The 27,267-nt window shown below is 37.0% G+C and overlaps 1 protein-coding gene across 15 annotated transcripts in view; it reads left to right on the plus strand.

The window, feature by feature from the left end:
• ROBO2 (roundabout guidance receptor 2) overlaps window positions 1-27,267 on the plus strand; it is a 1,133,103-nt gene that overhangs the window by 1,023,858 nt on the left and 81,978 nt on the right. For all 15 annotated transcript variants that reach the window (XM_075433863.1, XM_075433885.1, XM_075433921.1 and 12 more), the window contains 6 exons: window positions 5,934-6,058; window positions 10,752-10,923; window positions 17,208-17,413; window positions 21,433-21,514; window positions 22,221-22,386; window positions 24,101-24,267. In XM_075433863.1, the coding sequence (XP_075289978.1) occupies window positions 5,934-6,058; window positions 10,752-10,923; window positions 17,208-17,413; window positions 21,433-21,514; window positions 22,221-22,386; window positions 24,101-24,267 (918 nt within the window). The remainder of the gene's footprint in view (window positions 1-5,933; window positions 6,059-10,751; window positions 10,924-17,207; window positions 17,414-21,432; window positions 21,515-22,220; window positions 22,387-24,100; window positions 24,268-27,267) is intronic.

Here is a 27,267-nt window from a genome sequence, read left to right on the forward strand (position 1 = left end):
TTGCCCTAACTGACTCTCTTACTTCCAGGCAGAGCTACTGTGTATTGTACCAGGTGTAATTTTGATTGTTCAAAGGATTATTATGAAATTAATTTATCATTGCAAATGTACAATTCTGAAAAAGGCTGTAGATGGGAGTATTAGGTTGGTCTGCTGTCTCTTCCCTGCTGGAAGCAGAGCTGAGTCTTAAAGAATCTTTGTGCTTTAACAGGCAAGGTGTTTCTGCTTGTTCCTCAAAGCTTTTTCAACTATCTGAGTTTTGCTTAGAACATTTACAAGTCATCATCCTTCCCCTTGTCCCCTTTGAACCAGTTACAGAAATATGTTTATGGATAATAAATGATAACAGCTTAAAATGAAGCACTCATCTTTATCATTTAACTTGCTGAAGAAATCTTCAATAAATTTTGTTTGCAGTTCACTATCATCTGAAATTAGTTGCAATTAAAGGTTGTCAAATCTGTAATTTAAGCCCTTTAATATTTCTTGCTGTCACTCTTTTCCTGTAATATATTATTTTTAAAATGGGTCTTACCCAAAGACCATATGAGTCAATAGGAGAATTTCTACCAACTTCAATGAGCTTTTAATTAAGCCTCATATACCATGGTATGTGAGGACATTTTGTCTATGTAATTAAAAGATCACTAAAGTTTTTGTTATTTGAAAGTTGTTTGGATTATGTAAAACGAGTTTTGTCTCATAGTGGTGGCCTTATGTAATCGAGAGTGTTTCGAAAAAAGCCAAACAACAACAAAAATACCACTGATACCAGTTGCTGTGGTTATAATTCCATATCTGCTTGCTGTAGCAATACTGGACTTAAACTTGCTACAATATCTACCTGTAATTAAAATCATAGCAATATACTGTACGTGCCCCAGGGCAAGTGGGCTGAGGGAGGTGCTGTGAGTAAGTCATGATAATTAAATTCCCTTAGGATCATTGAATTCAAAGTGAACCACAAATCACAAGATCAGTCTAGAAAACTGTGTCATTGGAAGAAAATGTAGCTAGTACTTGACATGGGATCAGTGTACTTTTTGCCATAAATTCACATTTTCCTGTGGTAATTTTCCCTTCCCCTTCTGAGTCTGCTGCCATGTTTCTCATCAGGTGACAAGAGTTCACCTAGGAGGAATGAACCCACTGTCTTAGTCAAGCTTCTCTACATCAGCTGCTTTGTCAGCTCCTCATGACTCAATGTAGCCTTTAGTATTCAGTAACACTACTGGGAAAGACATGAGTGTAATCCATCCCATTAGATTAGAGATTCTGCTATTAAGAGTGAAAAATCCCTGTGAAATAATTTGCAGTATTTGTTTATTTTTTTTTTCTAAAGCTCTTTAACACTTGAGCAGAGGCTACCTTCATATACATTTATTAATAGAATGAAAGATCCATTCAGTCATGCATAAAATGACATCTAGAAAGAGTGCAGCAGAATGCACTCTTCCCATTTTGAACAACATAACTAATGCTCACTACTGCTCATGTTTTTCTACCTCCATTTTAATTCTTGCGGTAGAATACTGTTCTGTGCTGTAAAAACAGTTCTGAACATGATGTGATTAACCTTAGGGTCCCCCCATCCCCTCATCTCAAAGCCCTCTCGTACATGGCCTATGCTTTCTATTCATGTTCAGCCATCTGATTTCCATATCATCCCGCTCAGCCTCACAAGTGGCTATTAGCATAACAGAGCCTTAGTGTGACATTGATTGAAGCCAGCGCTTGCTGAATGCAGTATCAAAGCATAATTTGCCAGAAATCAAATCTAATTTACTGTGTACTATTTAAATTTCTCAAAAAAAAACCCAGTTTCAGTAGAAGTATATGAGGTCTGTAGTCTTAAATGTTCTTTTCTTCATATTTTTGTCTAGTCCCCCGGAATCTAAGCAATGTATTTCCTTTTAGAGCTATTGTCTTTGACTTTCAAATGTCAATTAAGCACGAGTTTTTCCACTCTGTTTATTCCAATCCAGTTAATGTTACATCTGAAACAGTAAAGGGTAATAATTTGGTAGGCACAACACTCAGTTTGCTGCTTCAGAACAGTATTTTCAACAGATTCTTCTAAAAACCCGAATGTTTAGCTTGAATTAAATGTTAAAGTACCACATAACTTTAACAGCTGAGGCATATCAAGCCTGCTGTTATTTCTCTAACTGTACCTTTTCAGAATGTTTGAAGAATTCACCTACTTCGAGAGAAGCAAGAGTGGCTTGAAGTAGGTTTTGTCCAACATTTCACTGAAGCTAGGCTTTGAGGAAGTCATGATCTCAGTTAACCTTTCTGCAAAATGAAAGTAATAATATTTATCTAGCTTTATAAACAGCATCTATATGTGAAGATAATGAGCTTTATTTTTAGGAAAATTGAAGAGCCCAAGTGCTTACTCTGTCAAAGAAGCCTTGCTGTCTCTGAGCAGGGTCACGTTGCATTCTCTGGGGATAACGGCAGTCTTACTGCTTTGGTAGTTATACTTGACCAAGAATTAGCGGTTACTTTCAGATGTCAATTTGCATTGTTCAACTGGAAATGGATAAAACTCATAGGTGAAAACATTGTTTAAATGCTGTAAACCAGGTCATTTTTACCAGAGGCCATCTATAAAGAGAGCTATAGCTGAATATGACAACAAACTGGAACAAAATGGGGGTTTCCTTCATTAGAGAGCCCCTTCTTTGCATAAATTTAAGAAAACACATACAAGGAGATTTTTTTTTCAAAAATGACTTTTTTCATGTTCTTTAAAATTATGATATTAAATAGTTTGGCTGAACGAATTGGTTTGGCGCTCAGATTAACATAGTGGCCAATAGAAGTCAGGTCCTTGTGAGATCAAGAGATTATATTTAAAATAAAAGATCTGATTCACTTATTTATTTTTATAGTGAATTTCTAGTAATTATGGCTGCAGAGAAAAGCTAGAAGAGATATCCTTGCATAACCATACATCAGTGTTTACTGAAGTCTTTAGAAAACCTAAGCTAGTAGCTATGAGGCCACGGATCTTCTGTTCACTTAGTATGACAAATGCTGGAGAGGACTTGGTGTGTGGCAGGGAAAGAACAGAGCAACAGGGTCAATCCATGTCATTTGGATTGTCTGGACTGAGCTACAGCCTTATTTCCTGCCTTTTTTTGTTGTCTCTTTTTGCAAAAGAAATAATCAGTTTTCTGCTCTTAGGAAAGTGAGAGATGTTCAAAGTTCGGGGTAAGTAAAAAATTAGAAACTAGATATAAACTAGGATGTTTATCTCTCAGTGTTCCTTGACTACCAAATCACCTTAATTTATTCCTTGCAAAGTCTGCTACAGCAACACGTTCAGTGCTATTACATCTGCTCAGAGCTTTGAATTACTGACTTACAGTTCAGCCTTGTGTGGCTGAGAATGTTTCAGATGAACCCTTAAACTTGCCTACCTTGCATTTATTTGGTTATGTGATTTGAAAGACGAGCTCATGGAAATGCCATGCCCTTCTTCCTTTTGTTGAGCTGTCTCAGAGCACCATCTGCCTAACATACCCCCAGTGCACTAAGCATGCCTACGAAGTGATCATCATGCTTCGGTATGATCTATGGGATGATCTTCTGACATCAGGTTTTTAGCATCACAATATGAAGATTATGGTCTTGAGGTCACCCCTAACACTGCATAGACATAGGACTCATGCATAGTTCCTGTCAAATGCAAATATAACACCTGAAGAGGTTGGAGGTTTTCTGCTCTCCCTTCTGCCTCAGGATGCTATTAATTCTATATTAATATCCTGGGCAATGAACTTCCATGGCTGAGCAGCAAACACTGAACTAAATCAATGACCTTTATTAAGTGGGTGGTCATAACTGTAGACATACCTTTGGTATGCCTATAGGAATGGAGGTTTCTAGTTCACAACTTTAAGGTCTTTCTCTCTTTCCCTTCCCATACGATTGAATGAACAAACTGGTTTATGTGCTGGTTACCACATTACTGCTTTCTGACACCTGTGGGGATGGTATACAGATATGCCAGGCAAAACAAGACGAGGGAAAAACTAGTAACTTCCTGCAGTCCAGCATTGAAGGAATAGTACAGGATGAGTTTAGATCCTAGAGTATGTGTAGCAACACCCATGCTTTTATAGAAACCTCAAAACATATGGGTACAAATGGGCAGCAGCAGGACACCTAGTGCTTCATCCCTGCCCTTTCAGAAGACCAACGACTGCTGAGGCAGAAGGAAGACTCTTTGTGTTGTCCTCACCCTCTGCCTTCTAAATTGATGGTGATTCACGTTTATTAAGTCCTTTGCAGTTCTATTTTTAAGAATGCATTAAACCAGTGCTATTCAACTGGTGCTCTTTAGACTCCTGCTGATCTGTAAAACCTCGGGAAGTACCTCATGAGATAACTGTAAAGTGTGTTTCAAAAAAATCAGATCTGCATACATTTCTATGCAGTTAGCAGATTTGCGTCTGTGCTGTCAGCAGGTGTAATCGGAAGCTGGGTCTTGATTGCTCTTCATGCCTAATTAAATAGTTTGTAATTATAATGGTGAAAATATGGTTTTCTAAAACACTTAAATTCTGTTTACCTAAAAGCTTACTGTTCCTAAACCATCCCTCTCCACAACGACCAAACCAATAGTGGAACAGAAGAAAATTAATGTAAGAATGGGGGGCTTATTATTTTGTCTCTTTCTTCAGCCTGCCCCAAAAGTTAGCTAGTCTTTTGATGAGAATATTTGGAGACACTGCTTGTATTTTTTAATATATGCCAAACAGTAGAAATCCAATTCCAGTGAATTCCAATGTTGAACTAAGACTGGAAGGTTTGCATGTCATTCATAGCAAAGTCATTTGCTTTATCACACCATGCTCAACACAGCTGCTCATATCAAGTTTCTTCTCTCAAATCCTTCAACACTGCTTCTTCCCCACTTCCTTCTGCACATTAACATCTTTTCTCTCCCTTCTTATTCCCAGTAAACATTGACTCTCTATCCTCCATCAATACACTCAGACAAGTAAAACTACACCTCTCTTTTAGCAGTTGTTCACTTCTGACTGTGCTTCCTGGTCTCTTATGTCTGAACACTGTTAATGCCATCTACTTGAAAACATTGCCAATCCTGGTTCTTCTTTCTCCTTTTAAGTCTACTTTCTCCTTTTTTCTTTTCCTTGTCTCTTCCTGATCTCCTGGAATACCTGTTCCTCCTATTTACTGCTCACTGCTGCCCACTGACTCTTCCACTCTTACTTCTTTCTTGTCTTTACACAAGCTGAAAACTGGATTTCCCAAGTTTGTGTTCTTTTAGCGACCATTCTTTTTACAGCAAGTCCTGCTTCCCACTGCATTCTTAGCCACACCATCCCTAAGAGAAGTGAGCGAGCTCTTGAACGTCTGTCCTTCTGCTGTCATCTAGATCTTCCCCTCCTTTCTCAATAATTTTTAAAACTTTAGAGGGGCAGACTGAAAAAGGCAGTATATATCTCCTAATTTGTACATTAAAATACATCGTAGCTCTAGCACAACAACAAGCTCTGTGAAGCGTAGAGGGTATGAGAGTACTGATACCTGCCCGGACAAAAGGTAGAATACCTCCAGAGTCGACTTCATATACACCTGACTGCTGCTCGTTAACATTTATTGTCACCAGAACTTACTCTAGCATGTGGGGTTGTAATGTTTCTTTCCTTTTGTTTTTTGGTGGTTTTTTTTTTTTTTTAGAACTGGGGATATCACATACTGATATTGCTGCTCTGTTTGTTGCTGGTTTTGTTTTTGTTTATGTATTAGTTCTGTCTATACTAATTAATGTTTCTGGTGTTAATGTCCTCTGGCATAAAACAAATCTCCATAATGTTGTCTCTTTCCTTCAATATTCCTCATCTCCCCCTTGCAAAATATCCTAAATTTACACCATGGTTTTTCTTACATTGTAGCTCCCCCACAGTTTGTGGTGAGACCACGAGACCAGATTGTAGCCCAGGGTCGAACAGTGACTTTTCCTTGTGAAACTAAAGGAAACCCCCAGCCAGCTGTTTTCTGGCAAAAAGAAGGAAGCCAGGTAAGTTATAAGCACCCTGTAACTCTTTCAAGCCTTTCTAAATAGTTACATTGTTAATTTTTTAGGAATGTTTTTTACATTGCCTTTCACAGAGTCTTTTAATATTTCACAGAAATTTGTCTTTTAGACTATCACTATTCTCTACTCACATTTTTGTTGCTGTTTTTTTAAAATATTAATATTGTGAAGAACTCAAAGGACATTGAAGTTGGTGAATCTTGTGTTAGGTGCTGTATAAAAGTATGGAAAGCAATAGTGTGTGTCTTAAAGACTTCTTATTCTGAAGCCCCCGACAAACAGGTGGGTGAGACAAACATAGTAGATAAAAAGGTGTGATTCAATTTTTAACTAATCAGAGTCAGTAATTACAGTTCACAATCTGTCTAGACACGACCAAGCAGATATGTATCTAGCAAGCTGATTTGCATTGGCGTATTCTCATAGTGCATACGGATATAGGTTTTGAACATGCGGATGCTTTCCTCAACAAAATTGTCTCAGGAAATTTCTGAATCTGGTTTTGGAAATATTTCCCTAATCCCTATTGTCATTTTTTGAAAGCAGAATTTCTGATCTAGCAGTCAATGTTGCCATCAGCCAGTACTAACTTCTGTGGCTTAATATTTGAATGTCATGCCACAACATTTTGTTACTGCTGTTGCTGTATTGGCACTGTGTTACAGCAGAATTCAGGCTTTCTCACTTTCAACATACAGTTCATGTTAGTGCGTTAAATTTACACACTGTAAACTATGTGCCACATTCTCTTTTGCAACTGAGAAAAGATTAAAAGGGGCAAATGGATGCCCAACGACAGTACCTTCTGCAGCTCCCTGGTGGAGCCTGTCATGGCTGTGTCTGTCTATGTACCCATACTGCATACCCTTCTCCGTTGGCTAAATTAGTCTTTTCGGAGCCCTGTGCTGCTTTTTCCCATACAGTGATATGTGAGTTAACTGAAGTATCCACACTACTGTGCTGTGCAGTACAGATGTGTCTTTTGTCTCATCTGGAGGCATTGTGTGTACCAGCTCTGTTTGCGGAGACCTGAAGCAGAGATCTGCTGCTCTGCCCCACCCGCTTGTGCTTCACCTTCTCGCGAGGTCAGATAGGTGATCCAGAACAACAGGACCAAGGCTGACCACACTTTGTGCTCTGTTGCATTTGTGGCTTACAAAGATATAACACTATTACTTCATGAGTGTGAGCTTGTATGAATGGAATCTTAATCCTCAGTGTGTTTCTTTTCGTGCATTATTTGGAGAACTTTAGATCTAGGCTACACGGATCACCTGCTTCGGCAGGAGGGTTGGACTGGATGACCCACAGAAGTCCCTTCCAACCCCTACCATTCTGTGATTCTGTGATTCTGTGATCACATCCTGGAAAAGCACAATATTGTGAGCCTCACTAAGGTGAAAATTATTCCGAGGGGAAAGTAGAATAGCGTACTGAAATTAAAGTAGGAAGTACCAATGTGCTAACAAACATTTCAAAACCCTTCCTTGTAGAGCATTTTAATAACATGGTAATGTTTATGTAAAGTGAGCTTATAGTGTCACACTTGAATCTAATAAAGTGGACATCCATCATGCTGTAATAAAGAGAAGAGCTTCTAATTAAAGTAGGACATCATTTGCAGGATTAAAGTCATTTAGCGTAATTGAAAAGTGTTAATACTCTATTTTATCCTCTTCCATTGGTATCACTTCAAGGGTAAAAACATTTTAAGGTGAAAATGCATCTTGTGTCTTTAATTGAATGTTATTACCTACTGATTGTACCATGTTGAAGCTGTTTAATTACAAACCTGGAAAATTAATTACCATATTGAGAACCAGATCCCTGAGGGTTAGGATGGTCTTTTTTGGCAAATAAATGCAGCATAAAAATTGATACCTACATAGTTTATAATAAACCTTGAAGCATAGCTCAATGTGATTCACTGCACCCCAATGTTAATCTTAATTGAGCATCAATGAAGTAACACAGGTTAGTGTTACTGTCTCAATATACAACTTGCCAGGTTTTGCAATAAGACACCATAGAATAGGTGTTTTCATATACTGTATATCATCATACAAATCTGAAGGACTGTATTTTGGCCAAATTAGGCATTGTCCACTGAACATATATGACTTTTCACCTTTGCGTGCCTGGCTGTAAGTTGTTGCTTAGCTCTACAGTGCTTGCTTCTGCTTTTAGTCGAGGAACTGTTTGCAGCACCATTGTTAGTGTTCACAGTAATATTATGTAGTCATGTTAGCCCACTCCAGTAATTGTAGGGCATTTTTCACTGTGAAGGCATTTCTCGATCCTATGTTTCTGAGCACAACCAACTGAAAGGGAGGAGAGCTGTTCCCTCCTGCGTCATGTTTTGTGACAACTTTGGCATACACAGCTGGTCCTTCGTACTCTGAAGCATTTTTCCCAGAGCCTAACAGCCGCCCACCAATGAAATGCACCAAGGCAGGGTGTGTGTAGCCTTTCGAATCTCTAGTTTAAATTATTCCTTGGGACAAATTCAGTAGTATTACATCAGGGATGACTCTGGTCTCCCTGTTTGCAACCCAGCATGCCACAGTTGCACCCAGATAGCAACCTGATGGCTAATTAAAACCAGAGAAATTGTAAAAAAATTTTAAGAGGGGTTGTACTGTAATTTAGGACAATTTATAATTCGTAGTTATCTGGTCTTTGAAGAGAGGAGTCATGAGACTGATGAGCTCCTCCTGAAGTGTGGAACACTCACTGGCATGTGGTACCTCTCAAGTACAGATAAGCCCATACTGAAGATAAAAAGAAGGGTAGCCTCCCCTTTCTAACACAGTGATGAAGAGGATTCTGGATCTTTTTCCTCTTAAGAAATAGGAGCTTGATCCTTGTACTGTCTTTTACGTTGTATTTCTTTTTACACTTTGCATAATGAGTGATAAATGAAATCAAGCTCAGCCACATCAAAATTCTCTCCTTTCTCATAAAATTTAGCGGTGTTTTCGTAATACACTCATTCAGTAGTTTATTCTGAATGTTTCAAGGCAATTCAGAAAACAGGGCAATTTTTTGAGACACAGTTAGCCCAGCAGCCTGAAGTTGTCTCCAAATTTTCACACTTTTTTTTTTTATTGAATCTGACATGTTTACTGGGTGCATATTGGTTTTTGAGGAAAAATTTGATATGAAATATTTCTTGAACACTGACATTGAAAGGGGTAAGGGGAAAGACTCATCCTAGGTGACAAGTAGCCTCATAGGTTAGTACAATTATAAGGATACCTGGAGTGTCGGATCATATTTAAAGCACATGTCTCTCCTTTTATTGCCAAAACCGAAGAGATAAAAGTGAGAGTTTCACTTCAAAGCAGAAGTTTTTAAAACCCAAGTTTGTTGCTTCTCATTTCCAAATCAGTTTTTGTAAGCCATTAAGGTCTACACCAGAAGAAGCAGATCTACAGAAAATTCATTTAATACCCTACTCTATGCTTTTAGATTTTATTTTAGCCCGCATAGACAAGCTTAAAAGTTAGCAGGGAGTTGTCATTAGAAAGCACAGCAGAGCTATACAGAGCTGCAGTAATGACTGAAAGCTTATCATAGTATGATACCAGTGTGTTGGGCTATTCCTGATACAAACAATTGTATTTTTCAGAAAGGCTTGTTTGGCTGACATAAAAGCCAGACAGGATTTACTGTTGTTTGATTATTTTTTAATCTGTTCCCCTTTCTGTTTCATTGGGCAATGCTGCTGATGTTTTCACATTGCCTTCCTCCCTTTTCCTGCTCTTTTTTATTCACATCAAGAGCTGTGCCAGACAATGTAACTTTTTCCTTGAAAACACAGCCCTCACCGCTAAAAGCTTTGCTGTCCTTTTCTGTATTATTGATTCATTCAGTTCTTCATCATATGCAATGACTGCTACATCCATTCCAGTTATTGTTATTGACATCTCTCTTTTCTCCAACTCAGCCCAAAGGCAAAAGCTAATCTCCCTGTTACGCGCTAACTGATGTCTTATACTATATGATTTTTTTTTTCTCTCTGATGATTTCCACATCAGATATATACCCTTTTTCTTCACCCTCAAGGCTCTGTGCTGCTTTTCTCCTTTGGTATATCCCAGTTTTAATTTCCTTTTACTTCTCTTTTAAGAACTCATGCTCTGCCAGCTTCTCCTACTTTTTGACCTATTTGTATCTTCCTCCCAGCTTTTTTTCTGTGCCAGGATCTTACTTTCTCCTTTGCCTAGAACATATTCGCAGTCAAGCAGTAGCGCTGTGCTCCCTCAAGTCCCCAGGATTCAATTCGTTCTACTAGTTTTTCTAATGTTTACTGTAGTATTGTGTCCTCCTGTTTTGATAGCCAGTTAAGTATATTATTACAATTAAAATCAGAATGAAGATGAATGTGTCACCAATACAAATCACTCAAGTGTGATCACTGGAAAATTTCTCCTTGCCTCAACCCCCTTCCAGAAAACACCACTGTGTGCTGTCAAAAGGCTGTTTCTAATTTAAACTGCAAGTTGCCCAAGGCAGGGAAGGCTAGCTCTATGTGTTCATAAAATCATAACCACACTTACTTGTTCTTCTAGTTTATATATAGTACTTTTAAGGAACTATCATTGTCTCTCTAGCTGAGGGAAAAGTGGTGCTTTTGTGTTTTGAATTGATGTGAGATGAACTGTCTTTGCAGAATCTACTCTTCCCAAACCAGCCCCTCCAACCCAACAGCAGGTATTCAGTGTCACCAACCGGAGACCTCACTATTACCAACATTCAGCGGTCTGATGCAGGCTACTACATTTGTCAAGCACTGACGGTTGCTGGAAGCATTTTAGCAAAGGCTCAGCTGGAGGTTACTGATGGTAAGCTATAGAAATTCCTATTGTTTTTTCCTGTCAAAAGTATTTTAAAAGCTGTGTAAATAAAGGCATATGAGATCACATAATTCATACAAGTAAAAAGACAATTTCATACAGAAAATACAATGAAAAAGGGTCTCTGTGCAATTTTCTGTGGTATTATAAAGGCATTGAAGTTTAGTTTGCCTTTTGGTTGCTTTCTGGAGGGTGCTTAATAACACAAACAAGGTAAAAACCAGCTTAGAATAGGGCTGGTGAGAAAGAAAACTTCTCAGTTCACTGGAGCTAAAATATGACTGCAAAAAATATTGTGAAGAATTAATAGGTTTGTGATTAATGCAGTGAACTGGGATGCAGAATAATCAGGCTCAATTCCCACCTCAGTCCCAGTTTTCAGTATTATCTTAGACAGCTAGTTTGGGGATCTGGCCTTAGCTCAAATAAATCAACACCATTGCCTTGAACTTACTGGAGTACTGTTGGTTTAGAACAGCTACAACATGTAGCCCGTTAGTCCCTGTGGCAATAAGGCACCAAGATATTTCCTTACCTAAGAGCAGTATTCTAAGAATTTCTCAGTATGGTTAGATGTGAAAAGAGAAGTGTAAAGACACAGGTAGGGTTTTCAGGAAAGGAAAAGCACTGCATTATCTGTCTTGATCTTTTCCATTTCAAAATTTTGGGTTTGAAAGTTATCCTACCTGGAAGTTTTCCTTACTCTATCTGCAAACATGAATCCTTTTCATATGTCAGGAATCCTGTTGATATCCCTCTTCATCCTATTGTGGATAGAAGACAGTTTACGTCCTTTAATGGTAATACGAGAAGATTGTTGCATTCGCTGGCATCATTATTCCTTGTCTTAACTGACTCATTAAATATCTCCTGACAGACTTTGATGAATTTTTTCCATTAAAACTGTTGTTATATGCAGAGGTCTACTTTTACTGTTCCCTTAGAGACCTGCCTGCACCATGAAAGTTTGAAAAGATGTCGAAATCTGAATAATCTGGCTTTTCGCAAGAGCACATTCATCACAAGTGACAGGTAGAGAGGTTCAGGCTCACGTTATAGAGGTTTGAGCATTAATTTGATGCCTTTTCTTTGTTTTCCAAAAGCTGTCTATATTTTTATGACAAGGGAAGATAATTTCTGCCATATCCTTGCATCTTTACAAGCACATTGCTTTTCTATAAAGTAGTTTCTGGACACTAAAGGCTAACCTTCGCTCTTCAGTCTCTTTAAGTTCTTTTTCTCACAGTCTATGACAAAATGATGCATTTTCAGTCAATTCAAATTTAAATGTAGATTAAAAGGTCATTTAAAATTAATGGAAAGGCAGTATTTTTTAATATCTGTCCATAGCACTACCTGATTCAGTGCCATGACTATGATTGGAATAAATAGAACACACAAACATTGGCTAAGAGGACATTGAGCTGTTAATGGTTGCACCTGCTGATGCTGTACAGATTTATTGCAACAGGGGCCAAGAGGATCAAATCAGGTTCAAGGATATTAGTGATGAGAAATTCTTCCTTTTGACAGACAAAACCTGTGGTCTATCTATTTCCTGTATGTGGGAAAAAAATAATAAATCCTAATGACCTCTTTGGAATTTTTGTTAGTTTATTTAACAAGTCAACAGAAAGATCACAAAGATGTCCCTACTACAATGCAAACTCAACTACAGTTAATTCTGATGAAAGGCGGTGTGCATTCCACATTGCAAGAGAAAGCATTAGCTGGTGGCTCTGCTGCTCAAGGAATGCAAGGCCTGCGTTCTTCAGAAGCGTTCCAGAACCCGCGTTCAGCATGATCATCATGAAATAATACAAGGTTGCTTTATAGAAATACCATTTCTTCCTTGAGTCAAAGGGCAGGTGAGGTCAGGAGAAAAGTGCCAGAACAATATAGTGGAACTGAGATTATATAAATAAATGTACCATTAGATCACAGATTTTTTTTAATTGCTTTCAGTTAGGAAGTTAACCATAAATATCTAAATAATCTGTTTTGGTTGATGCTGAGCAGAAGTTATGGAAGCTAATGATTTTTATCAGTAGGGAAATCAAATTTAATGGTTTTAAAAATATAATAAAGGATAAACACTGTGCATGCTAGCTATATACTTAAGCATTAGTGTTCTAGTTTTTGGCTGATGATTTCAGTTTTACTTCTTAGCCCAGAATTTTTGTGTATGGTTAATGATTTAATAATAGTGGTGAACCATCTTTTTCATTTTGAGCACATTTTTGTTTGATCCAGAGTAATTTAGATCCAATTGAAGTTCCAATACAGAATGAAAACATGTCATGTGCAGAAAAACAAGTGCTTAATTATACCATATATAGCAGTGTTTCAGTTGTTACATTTTTGCACTTACAAGTCTTCACTGGAAATATTTTTAACTCCTGAGTTCACATGAGAAGAGATTACTAGCTGTGATGAAATGTGCTGAGCTGAGTGATAATTTTGCTGATTATGGACTGTGCTAAGAGCCATCAGTGTATTTGAAATTCAAATCTTGTATTTTCTTGACAGGCTATCACCTAATCCACTATCTAACGCACATCTGGAAAAGCAAAATAATTTTAAAAGTTCAGACATTCTTAGCAATCCTTTCAAACTCAAGAAGTGAATATGCAGCTCTCAGTCTTACAAAGACAGATCATGCAATTAAAACAAATGCTTCCATCTAACTATGTCTGTGCTCAAGATAAAAAGAATAGTTTACGATTAGTAATTTATTCCATAGATATATCCACCATTATTTTGGAGCAGTTCTCAGCTTCTCCTAATCTAGTCATTATTTATATTTATTAATAAAAATTTCTACCACTGCATGCTCAACTGTGGGATCAGCCAACCAATACTAGTTTGCTCAGCAGCTGCAGGTTAGGATGAGTATTGGAATGGAGGAGCAAGCTTAACCTCCCCCACTGGATGGCAACATAAGAATGAAGTGTTTTAAAATATTCAATTAATTAAAAAGATCACATTTCTGGGCTTTTGAATGAAAGCAAAAGGCTGGACCTATAAGGAGAATTTGGAACAGATGTCAAAAAAAAAAAGAAGAGAGGAGGAGTTGGCAGCATACCTCAACAGCTTCATCTCCACTGATTTAGAATAGACACTTAAGGCATTTCTTGCAAACTCCTCTGCAATTTTTTGACTGTAGGACTATTGAATATTCCGGTATATGTCTCTCTCAAATCATCCTGGAAGAATACTCACAGTTTACTGGTCTGCAAATCTGGCCACCATGATTCCTGTCCCTGATCAAATGTGCATTACATGTTTTATAGCAAGTGTGACATTTACGAACAAGAGAGATTCAGAAAAACTTCACAGCCTCCTGTGAAGCTCTTCCACAAAAAAGACAGAGAAAGGGTTGGTGTCTGCTTTTCCACCTCTCAGGAGAGCACCCTGCCCTGTCATGCTAGTGTTCGTGAAGAGAAATTCATGACTTGTGTCTGATTTTCCCCAGTAATTCACCAGCAAACTTTAGAAATTATGCTATTGGAAGTGCCAAAGTAAAGACTTAATTTCATTGTTTTCTTATTTTAATTTTTTCTTATAATTTGACCAAATTCCACCCAAATTTAAACATGGTTTCTGTTTATTCAAATTGCATTTGTAGTGAATAAACCATTCATTAATAAACTTAGTTTGTTCTTTTCTGATACTCTGCTCAAAATTTAAGCTGTATTTTATCACAAAAGGAAAGTGATAATTTTTTAGTTACCAGAATAAGTGGGTATATGGTTACAGACAAATAGTTTCAAAAACATTTTTAAATAATTTTGAAATCAACTTCTCTTTTACAATGCAATTATAGTTTAGCCATACAAAATATTTCTGCAGAATGAATATAAAAGTTTCCTGCTAGGAGAAAATAATGTAAAATTTAAATAAAAAATTTAAATGTTGCAAAAGATTCTAAGAAAACCCCCAACCTTCTTGTGGATATTTTTCATTACCTCTCTGTTCTTCAGAATGCTTATGATATATCTTTTAAACCTATGACCAAGTTTTTAATCCTTGTACAGGAGACCTATGTAGTAGGAATATAGGTATACATGCACATATACACGTTTTAGAGAAGATTTACAAGTCATAGTTGTGAAGACAATACAGTCGTTCACAGATCAGTGCAAACCCTAAGTGTTCATTTAACCTTTAGCCTTAGTGTCATGGAAACCTGTAGTGTTCTTTCACCCATAACACCCTTGAAAATGAAGATTCCTTCTGGCCAGGAGACTTTCAATTATACTATTGATCAGAGCTATTTAAAGGATTATGAGCTCCTCATTTGGGCTGTAAAAAACCTAATTACATGCCAAATAACAATATCTGTAACGCGGTAGGTTTGGAAAATATCTACATTGCTACAGACATGAAAGGCAATTCGATGCAACAAATAACTGCAATGGAATAATTAGCAACTTAAGTAATTATTTTTTGTTAATTTTTAGCTACCTAGAAAACTGAAATTTGCTGGTTTACATTACTTACGCAGCTAAGTTTTCTTTTGAATATACTCATGCTGCAGGTATGTTGATCTTACATATGAGCTGAGACCAATTTTTATTTCACCAAATGGCTGAACTGTGTAGTCATAAGGAACCTTAATGAGATCAAAAATTTCGTATCAAGGTGAAAATACATTACATTTTCTCTTTTCTTGTTATATAGTTTTTCCTGTCCCATCCTCCTGTCCCAGTGTTCAGTGGGTGATATTTCAGAATTCCAAAATAACTTTCACATTCTCATGTTCATAGTCTGTATTGGCTTTGTAGTTTCAGTTTCAATAAATGTGATGCACTCACACTCCAAGGTGCTACTAATGCTAATGAGTCTATCCTTTGTGTAACTTGTTAATAAAAGAAGGTAGTTGTATTTTTGCAATATTACAATTTCAGAAACAATTATTTTAGGTATAAAATGTACCACTAACATCCACCTAATATTTTTTATTTGTTAAATAACATAATGAAAGCACTTTGGATCAGTTGAAGGTTCCAGAGGTCTACATCTCAAACAGCTCAAATACAACAGAAACCATATTGCTTCACAATAATTGATTTTCACTTCATTGTTAGTCAGGTGTTGTGTATGGACTATAACAAACCAGATTCTCAGCTAGAATAAATGATTCAAACTCAATTGACATCAGTGGAGGCAGGCTGACTTACACTGGTGTAAGAGCTAATCCTGCCTGTTACAATATTTAATACCGATTGCATAATTGTTCAGTTGTTGAAAGATTTAAAACAGCAGCAGTGTGGTAGGTGAATATATAAAAATGAATTCTCAGTTCTGTTATACTGATTTTTTGCAGGAGCCATAGCCTTGTTATAGTCAAGTATTTCACATTCGCTTTGTATAAACATATCCTTTAGAAACAAAGAGTTATATTTTGCTGCTTAGCAGATGTCACAGAGAATAGGTTCAACAGAAGAATTATTCAAGAGAAATGGGTTTTTCAAGACAAGCGAACATGATACCTCAGCTTCCAGATATCCCACTGGTCATGGAATGAGGTTTATACGTAGCCATGCACTTGCTCACTGGTTATGGAGTCCTTTAAGCAGTATTTCAAGCATTCAAATGTAAATTACTAGAGGGAAAAAAAAATTAAGAGTTTGTGATTTGATAAGTAAGCTGTTCAATGGCTTCATTGAGTTTGAATTTTTCTCCACTGGAAAGAGTGGTAGAGTCCTTTAGATCACTTACATTATGAAAATGTTTTGTATTATTGTTAGATATTTTTGCTGATGAAAACTTGCAAGTTGAGTGTGAATGGGGGATGTGATTAGTATCCCTGCTAAAATGGCTACATGTTTCAATTTGAACTTTAACAGATTTTCTCTTTTTGAGGCCCTAAATCAGGTAAGCCATTAAGCACATTTTGATGTGACACGAAACGTATGCTGTGCTTTCCTAAATTGGAAGAAAGAAGAGATGTAGTTCAGTTCTTTTCTGGATCAAAGTCTTAATTTTCATCCTGACTTAATCAAATGAGTCTGATGATCTCTGCCAACAGAATTTTATATATCTAGGTGTTATCTCGAAGCGATGAAATAAAATGCTTACAAAAACACTTTTCAAATATACCAGCTAATTGTTAACATGTGTCTGTGGGTCTTCCAAAAACAATGTTTTTTGCCTTTTAGACGCTAACTTAAATCAGTCTGTTAAAACTGGTGCTGTGTCAAGGAAAGGGCTAACAGCAGCAGAGGATTGTTAAAGGTGTGGATGCCAACACCTGTGTCACTGTTTAGTCTTGACAGATCGGCCGCCACCCATCATCCTCCAGGGGCCAGTCAATCAGACACTGGCAGTGGATGGGACAGCTTTGCTGAAGTGCAAGGCAACCGGCGACCCCCTTCCTGTCATCAGCTGGCTAAAAGAAGGGTTCACCTTCCTGGGCAGAGACCCTCGAACATCCATACAGGATCAGGGGACACTTCAGATTAAAACTCTGCGGGTGAGTAGCGATGACATAACAAGTGCTACAGGTGGTACATGGCTAGTCTAAAGCTGTTGGTGTGTGTCAAGCAGCTCTGCTGTCTTGCTGTCTGTTGTCTTCAAAATTAACTTTATTGTCTTTTTTACTATGAAATTCTCAGCAAGTCCACATCCTGTTTCGTTCTTTGACATTCTGTAGAGAAGGGGGAGGGGGGAGAAGAGCCAAACTAACATCAGATATTTCTATCAGAATTTCCTAGCAATAGAATGGATATTTAAAATCTGACTTATGTTTCAATAAAACACACGAGTTGGGGATGGATAGACATGTAAGAAGAAAGACTTCCCTCACCTTTTCAGTTGGTCTTACCATGAAGTGTTTGGCCTGTTGTCTCTGTTCAAGCGTAGAGCAGTTCATTTTCAACACCTGATCATAATTTTCCAAGGAGCTATTGTGCTAGCAAGTGATTCTGGAGTTCATCAGGGTTTGGCCATGCAATTTCTCCATCAATGAGTCTTGGTAGCCTTGAGCTGGCTGATTTATTCTAATGTTGCGCTTGCTGGAGATGTTCCATAAGGCTGTGAATGGGAGAAGACAACTAATACTGTAACATATATGCAGAGGGATTTCTATTCAAAATGCACTGCCTATCATAATATTTACATTTTGACACAGGAGATAATATGATATCTTAAAAGTAGAAATAAATCTTACAGTATTCCAAATAGTATAAAATCAGATTTTGTTGATAAACACTGCATCACTAAACTGTGTTTGGGCTTTTAATTTTTTCTTCATTCAAAGATAAAAATGTGTAGTTGTTTGTGTAAACAAGCATGTATATGGAAAAAATAATAAGGTAAATGTAATTATTTGTCTAGAACTTAAAGACAATTTCAGAAACCATTTAATTTTGTCAGGAGTAATTTCTGCACTTAGCTTTGCCATCCAAAAAAATGTCAATAAATGTAGCTAATGAGGACAAGTTATAAAGTGCAATTTTGTTTTCTGATACCATCTTGTCAGTGATTGTGGATGAATTGTTAATTTCCGTAGAACAAAATGGAATTTATTAAAAAATTTATGCTAGCTTTCATTGAGTAAACATTTTATCCTTCCTCCCTGGACTGAAGGCAGGTTTAGGCCACGAAGGTTAATGCATTTTTCCTGTAGAGCTGGATTAACGAGTGCGCTTGAATGGTCAAGATTCCCCAGTAGTGTTAGAAAGCAGCAATTAAAGGTGGAAGCTTAGTGATTTCAAACAAACTTTCAGGCATCTATGATGGGCTTCTGTGGAGTGTCCAAGAGGCATAAGCTCCTGGGATACCTGTCTGCATGCAGCTATGCAAACAATGAAATTGGTTCTGAATCGTGCCAGCGCATTAATCTCGCTGTTAGAGGCACAAAGTCTGTAAACTAAAGGAAAAAATGTTGCTTGCAAGGGGAGAAGAAAACAGTATTAGTAGTGAGTGTGGTTTTGAAAGACATGAAGCTTTTATTGATCCTTAAGTGGCTCATTCACTAGTAACCAATTTTCCTTAAAGACTCAGAAAGACATTTTTTATAGACCCCTTGACTGCAGTAATGTGCACTGTTTCACTCAGACTTAAGAACAAGAACCACGCACAACCATGAAAAGCAGATTTCTCCTGTACCTTGCAATTTTTGTGAATTAAATATGGATTTAAATCTGGAATGTTTAATTTTTATCTCCAGTCTATCTAAGCAGGGACTAGCACTTCCCAAGCAAAAAATGGCCATGAAATGTGTCCAAGTACACTTACATACCCAAGTTCAAAACAAATTAATATTTATCACCCGCATGTCCTCAGCCCTCTCCTCCCCTCACAAGTAATAATCACTATGGCAATCATAAAAGATTTCAAGATATGGGTAAAGATTGAGCCACTAATATTTAGACCTTTGAGAACATCTTCTTCTGCTATGTAACCCTCTTTCTGTGTGTAAATCAAATTATTTACGAGTCTGCAGCAGTCACAGTGAACCATGGGCCAATGTCATAAACACGAACCTAGAGATTTTGCTGATGAGCCAGTTTTCCCAGTTGCTCTGAGGAAGACAACTAAAATCTCACATACGTCACTCACTCAGTACCATTTCAGACAGGTCAACACAGACAGAAAACTCCGTTCTGCTCCATAGAAGTGTACTACACCAGTTTTAGACATCTGCATTAACGAAGGAAGAAAACTGTTCATTTTACTGAATATCAGCAAAGATTTTCCATTCACCTCCCCTGTTATTTTTTTCCATAGCACAAAAAAAAGTATAAATAATTGAATTATCAATAGACTATGTGTGTATCTAATCCATCCACGGTCTGGAAGTTAGATAATTCACCATAACTTGCAAGAGGCAGCATATCTCCAGCTTGCTTTGTATGTTGAGTTTGCCTTCTGCAAGTTACTCTGTTGTGTATACCACATACTTCATTGAGTATGCCATACACCATCTGTCACGGTACACAAATGAAATTGAGAACCATAGCCTTGAGAAATATTCTCCGTTATCACATAATGAAGAATTATATATTTAATAAAAGCTCAGAAGAAGCAAAACAAAGCACTACTTCAGAATGTGGCAAGACTCTTTCCTCTGGAAAATCTGTCTCATTTCAAGAGTCTTTCTCATTTCGTTAGCAGTACCTCTATATTCTGAGTCTCTAGACATTGTCAGAGAGGTTTTATTATTGCTTGTGTTTCATGGCAAAAGCACCTCCTAAAATGCAAGCCGTGCTCATTCGGATTATTGAACTGACATTTACCAGTTGCTTCCTGCCCATAAGAATGGTACAATGCAGTCCTAGTGTATCTGAAGTAAATACCACCAAAATTCAGACATGACAAAAGTTAAAAATGAATTAAGTTATATATCAACAAATAATCTAAATAGCATCTCAGTTATTTGCCTTGACATTCTTCTTGAAGAAAGGTGTAAACCCTTTTGCTACAGTGCCAATCTGCATTTAGCAGAACACCCATTATGATTCCTTAAAGTCCAATAAAGCTTCTTGGATCCAGTCCTATTTCTGTCAAGTCACCTGATGGTGAATATAACTCTTCTCTATTACTAGAATCAACACTCTCCCTCTTCTGGTTCCATCTCCAGATTACCATGCTTCATACATAGTGGTAGGAGGGCTCCTCTGTATATTTTGTGCTTTGTAAAGTTACCATTTTCCACCCATTTCTGTAACCTTCCCTGATTCCTGTCTCAGAAATCTTTAGATTGAAGTAGGGAACAGCAAAACACTTGGCAAATTTTCCAGTAGAACAATTTATACAGCAATGAGGTGAATACTGACAATATAATTCAAAATGGTTTCCCCAAATAAATTTGAAGTATATGAACTGACAAGGGAATCACAACAGTTTCATACAAATGCATTTCTTTTCTACCAAAGTGCTTTGCAAGCCTGAAATAAAATCCCATGTGAAACAGCAGAAAGGTATGCATGGTGTAGGACCTGAGTTAACTTTGCCATTTGAAAATGGCTTGGACGACAGTCTGTGTAGAGAGAATCACTGTTAAATCTCATCAACAGTATCTGTACATGTGGTGACCTGTATAGAAATTACTTAATCTGTCGTAAGAGTGTCAGACTATGTAACAGCCCTCCTGGCACTGGAAACTATCTCTGGGTCATCATGGGATAATGAACAGTGAGATTTTACCCTCTAAGAAGTTAATTGTTGTTATATTGTTACCTGATTATTACCTGCATTTGTTGTAACCAATGCAAAGATTGACACTGTCTAAAACACCCTTTGTGCAGCACTTACATGCTGTACTGGTACCATTAGCAATATGAAAATTAGAATTAGAAAATTACTAGAAGCAAGTAATCTTATTATAGTCCTCTAAAAGTAAGCTACCATTAAATGATTGTTTGAAAATGTCCTGTGCCCTCTAGTCTGGTGTAAAATGTAGATTAAGTCTTTCTTACCAAGAAACATTTAGAAAAACAGTAAAGGCTGTCAGCTGATTCTAAAAGGTTAACTGTTTTTTATATCTAGCTGTCTGATACTGGGACTTACACATGCGTTGCTACAAGTTCCAGTGGGGAGACATCTTGGAGTGCCGTGCTTGAGGTGACAGGTAAGCGATGTCCAGTGGCTGTTTTTCAGCTGGCACAAAATGGAAGTATAGACTATACTAGAGCAGTATGAGTCAAGTAAGACTAGAAATTTTGGGACTGAGATGGAGAAGTTTTAGGTGGGAAGGCTGGGTTCCTTCACACGCCTTGCATTTCATTGCTGTTATCTTTGAATGCCCATTGATAATGAAAAAATTTGTATTTGTCTCCAGTGACAGCGTATGCTATAACTCTTCTAAACAGGATTATTAATAAACTGTGGATTCATCTAGTAATTGGCTTGGGCAAGAAAACTATCATGCCTACACAGAGTCCTAGCAAAGTCCAGTGCGCTCTCAGTGAGTAATGGAGTTGATCTGGATATAGGAACTTGCTCAGCCTTCTAATAACTGAGGTTTTGATATTTTATGTAAATTTCAGCAAAACTGAACTTTTTAAATTAGTATTTCTTTTCTTTTTTATATATTTATATATAACCTTTTGAGTTTTGCAGGGTTTTTTTCTTTCAGTATGTACCTAAGGAACAACAGCTCTTTGTCCAAAGATGTACGTGGTAGTGCAATTGTTGACTTAGTTCTTTACAGATTAAGAACACTGATTGTTCTGATTTTGCAGATGTTTGGCATGTTTTTCCTTTTAATCTTCTACTTTGATCAAATTTACACAATCAAGGGTAAAAAGTAATTGTTTTATATTTGCTCCTTACAGAATCCGGTGGAGCAACAATCAGTAAAAATTACGATATAAATGACCTCCCTGGGCCACCATCCAAACCTCAGGTCACTGATGTTACTAAGAACAGTGTCACCCTGTCCTGGCAACCAGGGACCCCTGGAAGCCTACCAGCTAGTGCATACATCATTGAGGCTTTTAGGTATGTGAATTATTCTACTTTTAATCTTCCTTTCTAATTTTGCTTAAACCCTGGTACCAGCTGTTCTCCTGGTATTGTGCTGTTCTTTTGGACTCTACACGTATCATTAGAAGTTCATTAAACGACTCAACTGCTATGGCAGGCATTGATTCTTATTTTCTAAATTGATTTTTTTCTTTCAATTTATCACTTTTTTCAAAGTGATTAATTAGAGGAGCATCTAATTATTTCTTCAGGTCAACAGGAATATAACAGGACAATGCAGTCGTTATTTGTTACTTTTCCCTTAGCACTAATGGTCAGTGAGAGTCTCCTGTGGGTATGCTGCAGATCAAATCATTTGAGCCAGTGTTAGCTTGACTGTCATACTACAAATAATCTGAAAATAAAGGGATAATCCTGAAGCCTCTCTGCATACTTTAATTTCTGTTCTTGTTAAAGGAGCACCTATTAAAGAGTCAAAGCACTTTAAATTTCTATTTTTTACTGTTTTAGATAGATTAAAACTTTTAACTGAAAAGGCTAGTGTTGATAATTTAGGATTTCATCCTGCAGCCTGAGGTTCAAGAGAATCCAGCTGCTGCCTTCCACACAGCAGCACTTAATATGGGGTAGGGAAGAACTCCTGGACCTCAGTTCAGCAAGTTTGTTTGAGCATGGACCGTACCTCTCACATGTGTTGGTAATACACGCTTCCTCTTAAAAATGTGCACATTCTTAAATGTTTTCCTTAGTTAAGATGTGTAATAAATGACAAATAATTTACTTCATCTTGTAATTAAAATTCATGCAAGAATTTGTCAAAAGCATATGCATGTGAATTTAAGAAGTTACAGTGATAAAGCTTCATCCTGCTATGTTAATATGCAAAGAACATAACTGTGTGCAGACAGTTGATTTTGTTCTGGAACTTTTACTGTCCTTTATGCATTACATGAATGAAACAACTGAAACAAAATGAAACTCGTAGCTTTCCATTTTCTTTTTCCTTTTAATATATTTAAAGAATTATTTGATCAATGCTATAAAAGAAAGCACAATAAAATGAAATTCTCTCTTTGAACTGTTGTGATATTTCACCCTAGATAAGCTTTAATGGCATCCCATCAAAAAATTCAACATAATCCAGTCTTTTCCATGAAAAACTGTTTTAACAATCACACTCGATATCTCTTCATATGGTGGATTTTAATCTAATTATAATAATGTCCAATGGAAAATGTAGTGACCGAAAAAATGTTCATGTACTTTCCTTCATTTACCAACATATTTTCAGACCCTTTTTTTTTAACTTTGAGTATGAGTTTAGTTCAAGGAGAATGCTTTTCTTCCAGTGTCAATTTATTGACATAATTTTCTTAGCAGTATAGAAACTTATTCTTTTAACAGGATTTTCTTTTCTAAGGTTTATACCCAAGAGTGGCCTATTATTCAAATTTACTTTACAGCCTTCTACACTTTTTTTTTCCGGGTATTATTTGAGAGAGATAGCACAAGCTTTTGTTTCTGTTGAAAGGAGAAACACTTCTGACAACTGTGTTATTTTTTTATCCCATCTTGATGAGTTAACTGAAACAAATATTTTTATTTTTACCCTGGTTTTACTACTTTTTCCTGTAATTAGACTTGATATAGGGTTGCAAAAGTAGGTCCTTTCACTTCTTTATTTTTCTCTTGCATTAGTCTGTAACATTCAATCCTGTTCTCATTGCAGTCAATCTGTGAGCAATAGTTGGCAAACAGTGGCTAACCATGTGAAGACCACTCTCTACACTGTGAGAGGACTGCGCCCCAACACAATCTACCTGTTTATGGTGAGAGCTATCAATTCACAAGGTCTGAGTGATCCCAGCCCTATGTCAGATCCTGTCCGAACACAAGGTAATAGCAATTATTAAGGCTTTAGTGCTTGAGCTAAAATAGAAAAAAGGAACTGAGAGTTGATCAATAGGTCAGTCTGGCCATTTGGCTTTAGCACTCTGACTGAAGGAATCATGAGTTGAACTTAACCAGTAAAGACAAAAAAACAGTCCAATATTGGCTGTATCAATCTGTAGCTTAGGAGACACAAGTTAGCTCTTTAATCCTTAGTACATTGTAGACCTTTTGGTTTGCAGTTGACCTAAACTTGGTGTGCTCCTTGATGCCTGATTGCTATTGAAAGTGATGTGTTACCCAAGCTTTTCTGAAAAGTGCTCTGAACACCATGCTCTCCTCAGTATCTTTTCTCTCTGTGCCCTTACTTCTTCTCTATTATAATAATAGGGATATACTATAAAAACAAGCACTTACAACAGGCAGACACTGTGTGTAGCATTAGTTTTAATCAAAAGATTTTCACAAAAATATCTGTAGTGTATTAGTTAACCTGGTCTAACATTTAGGCAAAGAATTCATGTAAATTAAGGCATCTACATGCTCAGCATATTTTGAAGTTATTCTGATAAAAGTATGGGCCTTCTATGTATGTACAAGATTTCTGAATTCTTTATATTAATCCACTGCATAAGAGGGAAGGCTGAAGTGAAATCCCCCCTTCACAGGGTGGTGATACAATTGATAGCTATGATCCTCCATTGCTATTGAACTGACTATTGATTTCTGTTCACATTACACCAAGTTCTAACCGTGTATAACTGCCACAAACAAATTTCTCTTCACAGTGTGGATATTTTTGGCTTTGACAACTCATTACTTGAGTATTTCATTAAAGAGTGTAGTTCTGTGTTGAATGGGTTGGAATATAGGAATTAATAATTTTTGGAATCATAATTTTTTTTGATTCCAAAGTACTAACTCCCCTCATAGTTAATTCAGAATGAAATCCTCTGTCCCTATTTATGGAAGCTATAAAATTGTGCTTGGAGAGTGCATCCTGTGTCAGCTTCCAACACGTTAGTGGTTTGGGTCCTTTGCTGGTCCCAGACAGAAAGATAGAAACAAGGGTAGGGTGTTATTTCTTTATCCGACAACCATTACATCCAGTCTCTCTCATCTCAGTCTATTCCTGAATAAGTCTGTCCTTAATAATTATCCCCTCAAAGTAGTAGTCATTGCTGTAACAGGAGAAGCAGAGCTGCTCTCTGAAAAGCTGAAGGAGTGAGTTGGTCAAGGATTTTGTGGCTTGACTATCCATGGAGTATCACAAATTTTCTTCTCTTTCTTACTCTCCCTTTATTATAGGATGACTCATGCTTTTCTTTGCACCAGTCTTTCAGTCTGCATAACTTATCACCTAGTTAAAAAAGCAACTTTGTTTGGCATTTGAGTGTCAAGTATAGACTTTTTATCTGACATACTGACAAGCAATTTGATTTCAGTAAAAACATGTCTTTTAATTAGCTACAGCATGTGTTGCAGCTTCCATTTCCAGAACCTGTTTAGCAGTCAAGCACACCAAGACATGTACAGGATTTATAGCTTCTTTGCAAGCCTGCAGTTTAATAGAATTAAATCATAAAATCAATTGAAAATTAACATAATGTTTTGATGTGATTTCTAATTATGTCTGAATTCAATTCAGGCTCACAGAATAAGCTAATACACAGTAGAAAGCCTATTCACAGTGGCCATGGAGGAAGAAAAGAGCAGCTATAACAGTGCTATATAATACTAATTTGCAACAGGTGTCTGTGGTAGCTATAATAGATGAGCATTTAATTTCCTGGTGTTAAGCGTAGCAAATACAAGTAATAGGATTTTATGCATATTTCACCAGTGGACTACAAGTAGACAGTCAGGCAGTTTGAAAAGCTTTACCTTTAATGGTTAATATCAAATATGGACAGAGAAATCAGTAATTACTCTATGAAAAGCGTTGATTTCTTGTTTGGATTATTAACAAACTAAACCATAGATTTAAAAACACTTTAAAGAAACTATATATAATTCTATCCATGGATTTTAAATTACTAGCAACTAATACTAAGTTCATTGGACTCTGTTAAAAGAAAGGTTAGAGAAAGTATATAACCAATTTAATTTTAGAGACCTCTTAACTGTGATCAGAATATAGCTTCTTGAGCCAGTTTTGGCAGAGTCATGATTTCATTATTCCAGTACTCGACAATATCCTTACAGGTAGATCAGCTGCTTTTCCACCAAGTCTCCTAGTAATGTGAAAATGACCTTACAAGACATTACACAGTGAGCATCGCATATGCAGAAGTTTCCAAGTGTACATACCAGAAAATACAATTCCACATGTACGGCTTGATACAGAATTCACAGATGCCTAGATAGGCGTGACCATAATGTATCAGACCTTTTTCAATACAATCTATGCTTGTGTTCCAAATCCCCTCTTCTGGAAAAATTACAAGAAAATTCCAGCAGAAACAATCAGGATGTGTATTTCTAACAGGCATTATGAATCCACAGAGACAATTGACATAATAAGGGCATCTGTAACTGTTGACGAAGAATGGTGGTGTGAAATCCTTGAAGGATCCACTGAAGGGATCCAGACTTCACTGGCTCCTAGAAAGTACTTTAATTTCTGTCTAGGTTGGAGGGAGGGGACGTGCTATGGTGATCTATTAGCTAGGTGACAGCTGTAGCCCAACAGTCTCCTTTTGGTGCAATGTAACAGAAAATGATGATTTCCAGAAACTGTCACTAAAAAGACACATTGCACATCTCCTTCTCCATTTTCCAACACATACTTTGTATTTGCAGTTCCTGTTTAGCAAAGGTAATGCAGCTTCATTCAGTTTAACACAGTGGCATAACCCAAATGTGGCATAACCTGAAGGACTAGGTGCTAGGGCGACATGTCGTGCTGGACATGGAGTCAGTTTTCCATAGATATGTATGAAGCGATCAAATTCCTTCAGATTTTGAATAGAAGAAATAATTTCCCCAACACACTTTGAAGGAGTC

Source organism: Opisthocomus hoazin, chromosome 1 (assembly GCF_030867145.1).
Source record: "Opisthocomus hoazin isolate bOpiHoa1 chromosome 1, bOpiHoa1.hap1, whole genome shotgun sequence".
NCBI lineage: Eukaryota > Metazoa > Chordata > Aves > Opisthocomiformes > Opisthocomidae > Opisthocomus > Opisthocomus hoazin.